Source organism: Salmo salar, chromosome ssa15 (genome assembly GCF_905237065.1).
Source record: "Salmo salar chromosome ssa15, Ssal_v3.1, whole genome shotgun sequence".
Classification (NCBI taxonomy): domain Eukaryota; kingdom Metazoa; phylum Chordata; class Actinopteri; order Salmoniformes; family Salmonidae; genus Salmo; species Salmo salar.
Window position 1 is genome coordinate 86,805,024 of NC_059456.1, and position 13,033 is coordinate 86,818,056.

A 13,033-nucleotide genomic window follows, 5' to 3' on the forward strand; every position below is an offset into this window, starting at 1 on the left:
GCCAGGACGTGACAGTACCCCCCCCTTAAAGGTGCTACCCCAGAAGCACCTTAAAAAATAACCCCAAGCAACACCCCAAATTTTTTTTCCCCCTTTTCTAAAGGGAGGGAAGGGAGGGTGGCTGCCGTCAACGACGGCACTGTGCTACACCCCCCCTCCCCAACCCACCTATTTCTGGAGGTGGCTCTGGTTCCGGCCGTTCCAGGCTGTCGGGCCACTCGGGCATCGCCGGGGGGCAGTCTGGGCAGTCTGGCAATTCGGGACAGTCTGGGCAGTCTGGCAATTCGGGACAGTCTGGGCAGTCTGGCAATTCGGGACAGTCTGGGCAGTCTGGCAATTCGGGACAGTCTGGGCAGTCTGGCAATTCGGGACAGTCTGGGCAGTCTGGCAATTCGGGACAGTCTGGGCAGTCTGGCAATTCGGGACAGTCTGGGCAGTCTGGCAATTCGGGACAGTCTGGGCAGTCTGGCAATTCGGGGCAGTCTGGGCAGTCTGGCAATTCGGGGCAGTCTGGCCACTCCGGCAGTTCGGGGCAGTCTGGCCACTCCGGCAGTTCGGGGCAGTCTGGCCACTCCGGCAGTTCGGGGCAGTCTGGCCACTCCGGCAGCTCGGGGCAGTCTGGCCACTCCGGCAGCTCGGGGCAGTCTGGCCACTCCGGCAGCTCGGGGCAGTCTGGCCACTCCGGCAGCTCGGGGCAGTCTGGCCACTCCGGCAGCTCGGGGCAGTCTGGCCACTCCGGCAGCTCGGGGCAGTCTGGCCACTCCGGCAGCTCAGGGCAGTCTGGCCACTCCGGCAGCTCAGGGCAGTCTGGCCACTCCGGCAGCTCAGGGCGGTCTGGCCACTCCGGCAGCTCAGCGCAGTCTGGCCACTCCGGCAGTTCAGCGCAGTCTGGCCACTCCGGCAGTTCAGCGCAGTCTGGCCACTCCGGCAGTTCAGCGCAGTCTGACCTCTCCGGCAGTTCAGCGCAGTCTGACCTCTCTGGCGACTGTTGACTGGCGGGCAGCTCTGACGACTGTTGACTGGCGGGCAGCTCTGACGACTGTTGACTGGCGGGCAGCTCTGACGATGACTGTTGACTGGCGGGCAGCTCTGACGATGACTGTTGACTGGCGGGCAGCTCTGACGATGACTGTTGACTGGCGGGCAGCTCTGACGATGACTGTTGACTGGCGGGCAGCTCTGACGATGACTGTTGACTGGCGGGCAGCTCTGACGATGACTGTTGACTGGCGGGCAGCTCTGACGATGACTGTTGACTGGCGGGCAGCTCTGACGATGACTGTTGACTGGCGGGCAGCTCTGACGATGACTGTTGACTGGCGGGCAGCTCTGATGAAGACTGTTGACTGGCGAGGCTGGGTTGACGCACTTGTAGCCTGGTGCGTGGTGCTGGTACTGGGCTTACCAGATTATGTACACGCACCTCCAGGCTAGTGCGGGGAGCGGGAACAGGACGAGTCGGACTGGGTTGACGCACTTCCGGGTCCGCACGAGAGACAGGAGCTGGAAACCCAGGGCTATGGAGGCGCACAGTCGGTCTCGATCTTACCTCCTGCACAACCCGTCTTGGCTGGATGGAACTAGTAGCCCTGTACGAGCGGGGTGCCCGTACAGGGCAGACTGGGCTGTGCAGGGGCCTGATGGTAGCCGTGCGTAGAGCGGGAGTTGGGTAGCCTGGTCCTCGGAGGCGTACCGGCGACCAGATGCGCTGCGCAGGCATCCTCCTACCAGGCTGGATGCCCGCTTTACCACGGCACCTGCGAGGGGCTGGAATAACGCGCACCGGACTGTGCGTGCGTATGGGTGAGATAGTGCGCTCCTCAGCGAAACATAGCGCTCTCCACCCCATACGCTCCTCCATATAACCACGGGTAGCTGGCTTCCGGCTCTTCTTACGCCTAGCCAAACTACCCGTGTGCCCCCCCAAAAAAATTTCTTGGGGGTGCCTCTCGTGCTTCTCCTTCAGCGCGTACTTGGCCTCGTACCACCGCCTCTCCGCCTTGGCTGCCTCAATTTCCCACTGCGGGCGTCGATAATCCCCAGCCTGGTGCCAAGGTCCGGCCCCGTCCAGAACTTCCTCCCAGGTCCATTTCTCCCGCCAGTCCAACTCGAATTCCCTCTGCTCCTTCTTCTGCTGCTTGGTCCTTGAGTGGTGGGTGATTCTGTCAAGGTTGTTGTCGGTGAATGAGGACCAAAACGCAGCAGGTACGTGAATGCTCATCTTGATTTTTAATTATCTTCAAAAATGAACATACAAAATAACAAAAACCGAAAAACGAACAACTAACAAACAGTCTGGCAAAGCAAAGCTCAACACAGAACAATCACCCACAAATCACACACACAAACACACCCTAATATATGGGACTCTCAATCAAAGGCAGATAGACAACACCTGCCTTCAACTGAGAGTCCCAACCCCAATTAACCAAACATAGAAACACACACACCAGACTAACCATAGAATACAACCACATAGACCATCAACCAAAAACCCAGAAATACTAAATCAAACACCCTTTACACAAACACACCACCCCGAACCACATAAAACAAATACCCTCTGCCACGTCCTGACCAAACTACAAAAACAATTAACCTTATACTGGCCAGGACGTGACAATAACACAATAGAAAAAAATTAAGTCTATATACAGTGTGTGCAAATGGAGTGTGGAGGTAGGCAATAAATAGGCCATAGTAGCGAGGTAATTACAATTTAGCAGATTAACACTGGAGTGATAAATTAAAGAATTTGAGGATGAAACGTCAGTGAGTGAAGTGAATGAAGATCACGTGACTGAGGAAAATATTGCCATGGTTGAGGAAAATACTGAAAAACGAAAAATGCCTGGGATTGTCGAAAATATTGGACAGTTTCATGAAAGTGTTGAGCAGTGGAGCTAATATACAGAACGGTTTGAATATTCTGTTCTTGCAAATTACATTGATGAGGACAAAATTGTGTTATGGGGCCAAAGACATTTTATTTAATTTACTATGCAGCCTGCTACTGTCAGACAGGCCAGGTAATAAGACATATGGGGATATTGTGAAAATACTGAAAGGACTCTTTTCACTAAAACCACTAGTTATTGCTGAAAGGTTTAGATTCCACAGGAGAAATCAGGAAGAGGGAGAATCAGTGACAATGTTAGCTGCTGCATTAAATAAACGATCAGAGTACTTTAAGTTTAATGATGTACTGAATGCTACGGAGTGAAGCTACACAAAATATACTATTGACTGAAAGTAATCTGATCTGGCAATAGGCTTAGGTGGTATCCAGATTGTCATATCGTCATACTGTCCTTCTCTCATTCCGGGATTTATGGTATTACCGGCATAGCACATAAGGGGGCGCTAAAAACGCAAGAATTCGAACAAAATTAGCACAAACTAATAGCGAAATCACATAGACGCTGTTAACTAAATGCTAACGAAGCTGGCAAATCCAGCTCTGTTATACAAGCATAGCTAGCAATTACTGAATGCCATTTTTGGTGAGTGTGGATATTTACAAGTGAATGTGAACAAGAGAAATTGTGCAAATGAACAAAGTTGAGAAAAAAAATTGTAGGAAGCACAGGGAAAAAATGGCAACTGTACAGTACAGATAACTCATCAAGAGCTCTTTGACTTCTGGCAGAAAGCCATTATAAGATATCTGATGGCAAACATAACTTCATCACATCATGTGTGCCGCGCAACAGAGACTCCCCCATTGTGCTATTTAAAACAAACACATGACTGGCTCAACTGTTCTGGGGAACTACGGTAAGCTTCATAATGTAAAATAATGTGACAGGTGAAATGAAGAACACAATCTAATTTATCTCCTAACGTATTGCACAAGTTGACTGCATGTATTAACTTAAAAAGTAGCTACAAATATTCACATTTATTGAAAAACTTCAAAGAAATTGTTTTGACGGTATTAAAAAACCATCCCATGGCTTTTTCCAAATAGCCTGGTAGCCTACTTGGCAAGGGCCATTGAAGTCAGTGTGTCCATGGATCTAGCTGCCAATGAGGCTCAGCAGTTAAGTTCATCAGGAAAAGTGCACAGATTGCAATTGAAAATCAGAGAAAGGGAAATCAAGGCACATGCTTCCGCTGTGGCAAAGCGGGACATCAGGCGTCTGTCTACATGCTGGTGTAAGGACATGGATTTCTGAGCCTGTGGTAAAAAGGGCCACATCGAACAAGCCTGCAGAAACAAAAAGAGCTCAGAGAAAACGTCAAAGAGACATGTTCACGCTTTTGAGAAAGAGAACAGAGAGGTGAGTGACTCATCAGACGAGGAAGTCACACTGAATATTCTGACTGTTGCTGGGGGGCCGCACAGCTACTATGTCTCTCTCTTGCTAAATGGGTAGCCGGTGCATATGGAGATTGACACATGAGCAGCTGTATCTCTTGTGTCAGACACAGTCTACAAAAAGACACTGAAACACCTTCCACTTCAGCTAGCACACATCATGTTAAAGACTTACACAGTAAGAGACCTCACTGAGGTCACAGTTCAGTTAAACGGACAAACTGACAAGCTGCCACTCTACGTCGTGTAAGGAGACTATCCGCTGGGATGTTCATGGCAGAAGAAAATCCCACATGGAGACACAGGCCTACCCGCCATCTTAAAGAAACATGGAGAAGTCTTTAATGGACAGCTGGGTAGCATGAAATATATTACAGTGAAGCTTAGCATGAAACCAGACAGCAAACCAAAGTTTCTGAAAGCACCTTGTGCTATCAGACCAAAAGTTGAGGCTGACTTGGATGCTTTAGTCAAGAACAAAGTACTGGAGCCTGTCAGCGTGAGTGAATGGGCAACACCCATCGTACCAGTCCTTAAGAAGGATGGTGGAATCAGGATATGTGGAAACTTTAAAGTCACAGTTAACCGTTACCACACACAATGACCTTTTTGCGGGTTTTGCTGAAGGTCAAAATTCAGCACAATCGACCTCTGCCAACCCTACCTGCAGATGCATGTGGATGAAAAGTCAAAGGAGATGCTGAACATCTTGACACAGAAGGGGCTCTTCAGGTACTGTCGTCTACCGTTTGGAATCAGAAGTGCGCCAGCTTTGTTCCAGAGGGCGATGGACCAGATCTTGAGTGGATTGCCTGGAGTACAATGCTACCTGGATGACATCCTCGTTACTGGAAAGAACAAAAGAGGACAATCCCCAGAATTTGGACGCAACCTTACAGAGATTGATGGACTATGGACTGCGAGTTCGTAAGGACAAATGGGCCTTCTTCATCAGTTGAATACCTTGGACACGTCCTCGATGCTACAGGCCTTTAAGGTTAAGGCTATCTTGGACGCCCCAGTGCCTCAGAACATCAGCCAACTGCGTTCTTTCCTGGGGTTACTGAATTACTATGGATGCTTTATCCTGAGGTTAGCAAGAAGCTGAAGCCGCTGAATCAGTTGCTTTGTCAGGACAAAACATGGAAATGGACAGAACAATGCAAGGAAGCGTTTCTGAAAACCAAGGAAACACTCCTGAAATCTGAGGCACTGACGCACTTGGACCTGTCATTGCCCACCCAACTAGTTTGTGATGCTAGTTGCTATGGTGTGGGAGCAGTAGTGTCCTATATCATGCCTTCAGGTAAAGAGTAGCCGATGGCTTTCGCATCAAGGACATTGAACAAAGCAGAAAGTAACTACTCACAGATATCACGAGAAGCCCTAGGCATCATATTTTGAGTGAGTATTTTTCACTAGTATCTGTATGGGAGGAAGTTCACCCTTCTTACAGCTCATCATTCACTGACGAGCACATTTGGAACGTATATTGGGATTCCGTCACTTGCAGCAAGCAGAATGCAAAGGTGGGCTTTATTGTTGTCAGCACACAACTACGACATCAAGTACCACAAGTCAGAACTGCACTGCAAAGCAGATGGACTTTCCAGGTTACCACTAACTGTGGGTCAAGCCAGAGTCATGCCAAGTGGACATCTTCTACTTCAGACAAGTGGAAAATGCACCAGTCCCTTCAACACAAGTGCAGAAAAAACACCAGAAACAACCCGATGTTATCTGAAGAGATGGACATCATCATCAAAGGTAGAGCCGCAGGGGATACTCCGGAACTAAAACCTTACCTTCCGAGGAGAACTGAGCTGTCAGTACAGTCCGGTTGTCTGCTATGGGGGAGGAGAGTAATCATTCTGCCTTAGCTGAGGACACCAGTGTTGCAACAGCTACACTCAGAGCATTGTGGAATGGTTTGCATTAAGGAAATCACACGAAGCTACTTCTGGTGGCCTGGGTTGGATGGAAGCACTGAGGAGACAGCGAAAACATGTTCCTCAAATCAGAAGGTTCTCAACGTACCGCAACTTGCACCTCTTCGTCTGTGGGATTGGCCTGGAGCAGGCATGGTAACACATACACGTCGACTTCGCAGGTCCATTTGAAGACAGAATCTTTCTCGTGGTCGTGGATGCTCATAGCAAGTAGCCAGTGGTTGCTATCATGAGGTCTACTACTGCTGAGAAGACAATCGAGAAGCTTGGAGAAGTGTTTAGTCAGTTCAGCTTGCTACTCCATCTTGTAAGCAAGAACTGACCAATGCTTGCACCAATGCTTTGTCATGACGTTGCCCTCTTTGGGTACAGCGAGCACAGTTGACCCCCTCCCTCTGCACCATCCCCCTACTTCTGCACCTATCTCCCTCTGTCTCCTACACCCAGGCTGCTGTGGTCGTAAATTCCTAAGAAAATGTCCTGCCTCATGGCCACAATATAAAGAGACAGAGACAAAGGAATTCTTCCACCTCACAGGACGGGAGAATCGAACGACATTTATGTTCTGGAGAAGGTATAAAAGATCGGTGAAGAATCCAGCTACGAACTGGTCCGTTTGGTACAATTTTGTGAAACTCATGAGAGACAATACGGCCATATTACCATAATAATGTTTATATACTAGCCTCAGCTATGAGACTTACATCTAAATGGTTGTATAAAATTAATGAATAAGGATAAAGCTATTTGGAATATGTTGGGATGCTTGTAAGATGTTAATGTGAGAGAATTGTATTTTCTGTTTGAAGTTTTACCAAGTCATCGGCACGCCCCCAGGGACACAGACAGGACCTGGCGTCATGAGACAGCCTTTTTCTGTATTCCGAATATAAACCCCACCCAGGGTTTCTTTCCCCAGACCAGGCTTCCACTCCATTACGAGTTGGCTAATAGGTTTGACCATGCATCCCTCTACTGAACTTTAACCATACCACGTGGTTAAACTATTAGACTATCGATACAGAATAAGAACAAGTCTTTGATATTAATTACTAGTCTGCAGCTAGGAATTTGGTAACATTGAACGCGACAACCGCCGGAAACATCTGTCCTATAACGACATTAATGAATGTCACTTTGAAATATCCATTCTAACCGAGAGAGAGAGAGAACGCGAGGACAAAACTCTCCAACAGAACAGAACTTTTCAACAAAGATCCCGACGACACACTGAGCATAAATATATATATTGATTGCAATTGTTCCCGAATGAGTGAGCGTTCATGTGCAAAGGATTAGCATTTCAATTGTTAATATTTATCTGTAGTGCCTTCTCAGCTGACCCCACCCCCCTTTTCTTTAACAAGCCGCCATGCCGGTTTAGCCCACTAGGGCACATTCCTGTACCATTTCTTTGTAACGATACCTACTGTTTTGTATGCCTTTCTGTGAATTATTTAGTTTAGTAAATAAATGATTTTAAGACAATTGATGCATGGATGACTCATAGTGAAGACTGGGTTCATGCAGATAACCAACAATTTATGACGTTTGGAATGAGACTGACCAAGGTAAAGAATACGTCATTAAATCAGAAGACTCAGAGATCAGATATTATGATATCTGAAAGTTATATTAGGAAAATTATAACTTTGTAATCTTAATATTTTCCTTGGTGCCCCGATCTCCTAGTTAATTACAGTTACACGATTAATGAGTTTAATCGCGTAATAATAATTACAGAGAGTTATTTGATAAACATGTCTTCAGTTTAATGATGCCAAAGACACGACAGCTTGAACAGCTTCCTTTTATCCTATAGGAACAAGCCTCATGCAACCACCAAAGCATTGCTTGCATCACTACTCATGAAGAGAGAGCTACGCACAAGCTTTGACCTACTCAAACCTCTGAATGCAAAGGAGACAGTGCGACGTCAACAGGAAGGTTAAATCAAATGTTGTGAACTGAGAGCAAAGGACAGAGCTTTCAATCCTGGAGAAACTGTCTTAGCTAGGAACTACCTCAAAGGACCAAAGTAGGTTCCTGCTGCAGTCATTGCTCAGACAGGTCCTGTGTCCTACATTGTCTAGACTGCAGAGGATGTCATCTGGAAAAGGCACATAGATCAGTTACTGGTGCGTAAAGCAACACCGATAGAATCACCAGTTGTGAGTGGCCCAGATCAGTTACTGGTGCGTAAAGCAACACCGATAGAATCACCAGTCGTGAGTGGCCCAGAACTGTTACTGGGTGACACTCTGACCCAGCAGTCATCACCTAAGGGCTCACAGTCACATTCTCAGGACACTGACTCAGGCACACCCATACAAGTGTGTGATGAGACTGTGACACAGGCTATTCACATGCCTACACCTGTGTCAACGCCACAGTCTAAAGACAGTAACCAGGTTTCAATCCAACCTTTTTATGCGAGTAAAGTACATGTTGAATAAAAAATGTAATGACAGGCCTGATGGAAACTTTCCATGAGGTCATTCCAAATGTCGACAAAACAAAATACGCTAGACAAGGTGGGATCTTTTTGTGTTGGTAAAATGTATTTTGCGAGAAATGTTAGTGGGAACGCTTTTATGTGCAAATATTGATATAATAACCATCATATTGAAATAAACTTGGAGTCACACCTCACGCGATAACATGTGTGATCCTCCCACTATGACTAGTTGGCTACAGATGAAATAAATGATGTTGAACTTCAGAGGGTGGTGAAAGCGCAAGGTGATGAGCTCAATTGATGCTCCTTTCCAATAAATATCGAGGTTCTTATTCTGGTGACATGATCATCGATGATTGGCTGCCATTTGACAAATAAAAATAATCTTGCTCTTTTGTCCATTATAATCTTATCATGTAGGCTGGCCTACCCACACTGTATCTGCCACTTGTTGGGTAGAGCGCACCTGCCAATACCAGAGTGGGAACACTCGCTACATAACAGAACAGTTTTTGTAAGAAAACCAGAGAGTGTATTTTTTATTCGGTACATGGGAATTTAACCACAAAAACAATTTTTATGTGCACTGCATCATCACGTACCGCTTTTTTGAGTCAATTTGATGAAACATCACTGGTGGGAAATTTAGTTTTTGTATATTTTAGAATATTTGCGTGAAAATCTGTCACCAATTGGATGGAAATCTTGCTACTGTTATTGAAAGTCAGGTTGACCGCCATTACCCTACGAGTGATAGGTGGGCACCAAGACGCTTGGACTTGTTCATAATTGTTGTTAAGTCGGTGGGGACAGGATGTGGTGTATGAAAACCACGCAGAGCATCATGGGAGTTGTATATTGAGATGTGTTTGTTCAGATAAATGGTTGAACTAATTCCTGTCTCCCTTCTCATCATTATTTAATTGTTATAAAGATGTGGTTATGAAACCCACAAGACATAACAAAAGTGTATTTCTGAGCAGACGTGGGCGTCCAGCTATATTTTTCTGATTGGCAAAAAGCAGAACATAATCATTTCATAGATATCTCCACATACACACACATGCGAGCACACACGCGAACACACACGCCCCCCCCCCACACACACACTGCCTTCCTCTGCACACAACTGTACATATCTCACTCCTACACACAATGCATCAAAATCCCTCCTTCACACAGATCTCACGACCCCACTAACAAAATCAGCACACTCATACAATGGAACACCCACAGAAAGAGGAACACATGAACAGCCCACACAGTGCAGTGGCTATACATTTCACTCACTGAACTAAAACTCAGACTGTATTACAGTAACGGTCAGTCTGTGTAAATGAAACCCTATCCACATAAATACACTCAGGATCCTTAAAACAAAGCCCCAAGCAGATGCATCAATATCTAATAATCCCAGTGTGTCACACACTCACCCATTCAGTACAGTAGCTACCTATCTGTGATGTGGTCTCTACACAGTGAGCGCATCACACAAAATATCCCTCTGGTTTTACACAATGGTGCTGTCACTCACGGAGATACACAGAGGAGTTATATAACGGTGCGATCACAATTAAATGAACAGCATGTCAACTCGTTGAATTCAAACCAAATTAAGTAAGATCAGCAACAGGGGACATTTTGGGCATAAATCATTTGGGCATGTTGGGAACATCCAGCTAATACTGAGTGACTACCATCAAGAAACAGTGACAACTAGTGACAATGTTTTACTTCAGTCAGGGAATAGGATCATAACACCATAGCCATCAAGCAAGTGAAGCAACCCATGCTTCCATGGGCCATGGAAAGAAAGCACTGGGGGGAAAACATGGGAATTATACGAGAGAGAACCAAAGACACATTGTAACATAACTCACTTTCTGCGGATGGTGGAGCTGTTGGTATCGGAGCTGTCTGTGTGTTCCAGTCTCTCCCGCTGCTCCCTCTCGGCTGGGTTCGAGCCACAGGACATGCCCCGGGTCAGCCTGGTGTGGGTACGTCTCTCCCGGCTCGGCCCTGCAGGGGGCACCACCACCGCGGGGGACGGGATGGCGACAGGGCTGGTGGTGCTGCCATTACCTCCACTACTGCTGCCAGGGTGGATGGGCAGGGAGAGGGGCTTCTCTGCTCTGTGGTTGGTGTTGGTATGGTTCTGTTCGGGGAGCTCCGGGGCTCGTGGAGGAGTGGGTCTTTCCAGCCTCAGGTCCTGGTTCTCCTGGCTGACTCGGTCCAGCTGGCCTTCCAGCTCCTCGATGCGCCGCCGCTGTGTCTCCAGGAGCTTGGCCTGGCTCTCGATGATGTTGTTGAGCTCTAAGAGGTACTCCACGGCACGGTTGGGGCTCTCGGGGCTGGTCTCCATGGTGGGAGGCCTTGCTCCAGGGAGGCTCCAGGGTACCACCACCTCCGCCGCTACGACCCTGGAGCTCCAGATCCCACCCCCCCACCAGCCCTGATGAGTGGGGGGGGAGAGGGGAGGACGGACAGGGGGGCTGGAAGAAGATGAACTTGAAGATTGTTTTTGTCCCTTTCTACTTTACGCAAAAAGCCTTTCAGAGATTCAGAGAGGTCAAGGGACACAACAGAGTGTGTCGATAGTTTCTCTAATTATTACATATCAAATATCACAATGCAAGATGGGGTTGGCTGCAATTGTTCTAGGTCCATAAGAGATTGCTAAACCAAGACAACGGTGCAAAGTTGAAAAACAAGTAAGGGGTACAACTGAGTGGGGTTAGCTGAATACTTAGTGTCTTTAAATTCAGCATGTTGAAGGATGTTGGAGGATTGAAATCCAGGGCTTTGGGTGGCAGGTGTCATTATTCCAGATGATCAACCAAAATCAAACAATAAAAGAGAGATGGATCATCGCAGAGAAAAGAGACAGAGAGGTATAGTTGAAATCTGAAACAATAAATGCACCTTAGCCATCTTGACAATTCAATATTATTCTCTCTTATGGAGAGGCAAACATAGGGGGTTACTGTGTAATAAAAGATCAGTCAAATAAAGAGAATACACACCAGTGGCACTTTTCATAAACCCGTGTTCTCCTTGTTAACTTCAGTCGAGATGTGTTATGATCTCAACAGCCAAGTGTTGTGGTGCAAATACATTGATTATTTCCTAAAGTATTAATGATCACTAAACGTTGCCTGTTTCTCCTGCTAAAAAGGGAAAGGGGAAAGGGGTCAGGCAAAATGGCTTGTAATGGTCTCCCACTAATAAGCAGTTTTTGTCAAAGATTATATAATAGAGAATATTCCATGTTCCCTCCCATACAGACTATCCCGCAGTCTCTACCTCATCCTCTTCACCCCATGACTAGATGTGTCTTTGGGGGGGGGGAAATGAAGACGTTGGACGACTGATTCATTTCATAGTTGAGGTCCAAGTCCTCACCCCTGCCCTGTACAGACCACATCCAAGAGCCTGAGATTGGCTTTTAGGCTACAGCTTTGCCCGAGTGTTCCTTGTATATCACCGCACTGCGATCAACGTCACGCATCCATAACGGATAATTGCCTACTCGATCGAGTCCTCTACAAATCTTTCGACAGTCCAGTTTCTTTTATAAAATTGTTAGCTGAATAATAATATAAATGTAAAATAGTTCACACGTCTTCAATATACATACTTTATCGGTATAAGGAGTTTCCACTTGCCTGTGTCGCGACGTTTCAGGGAAACCAATAAAATAGTCCTCTGCTAATTTCTAAAATCCCCTATGATAAAAATAAAGTGCATTTAGCAAACGATTTTCAACTACAGTTGCGGTAACTTCGCACTAGTGGTGGCACAGATAAACGAAGATATTGACTCCTTGCAAATCTGTGAACTGTCCTGAGCGCGCGTGGTGCTCAGGAGCGCTCCCGTGGCGACGCGCAAGGTATACTGCACAATCGTTATAGACATGTAGCCTAGACTCTATATTGCATCGGCAACTTAAAATGTATATTTTTTCCAAAACGTTTTGATTGATTGTCTGTAATGATACATTTAACGAACATCAATGGCTTTACCAACCGTTAAATTGTTTTTCTTATTGGTTTTAATATTATAGCCTGTAGCTTAGGCTACTGGTTTGCTGTAACTCCACTTCGCAAGCATTTCCCAAAATCTCCGAGGTGAAGGGAAGTTAGTAATTTCCTCAAGCCGATTCATTTCACACTTGATTCTTTGGCTCTGAGGCCAGGCTGCATGGTCTAACGTAACTAGACCATTAGACTAGAGTAGACCATTGTATATTACGGGCCTAAGTCTTGGAAGTGCACACAAATACGTACAGTATGATTCGTATACTGT

General features: G+C 46.5%; 1 protein-coding gene across 1 annotated transcript in view; it reads right to left on the bottom strand.

Moving 5' to 3' along the window:
- The window catches only part of LOC106572434 (IQ motif and SEC7 domain-containing protein 1), an 83,606-nt gene extending 71,004 nt beyond the window's left edge, over window positions 1–12,602 (bottom strand). Inside the window, 1 exon segment of the mRNA XM_045696222.1 lies at window positions 10,609–12,602. Within this exon segment, the coding sequence (XP_045552178.1) occupies window positions 10,609–11,090 (482 nt within the window). The 5' untranslated portion in view covers window positions 11,091–12,602.
- Between the last annotated feature and the right edge of the window lie 431 nt (window positions 12,603–13,033).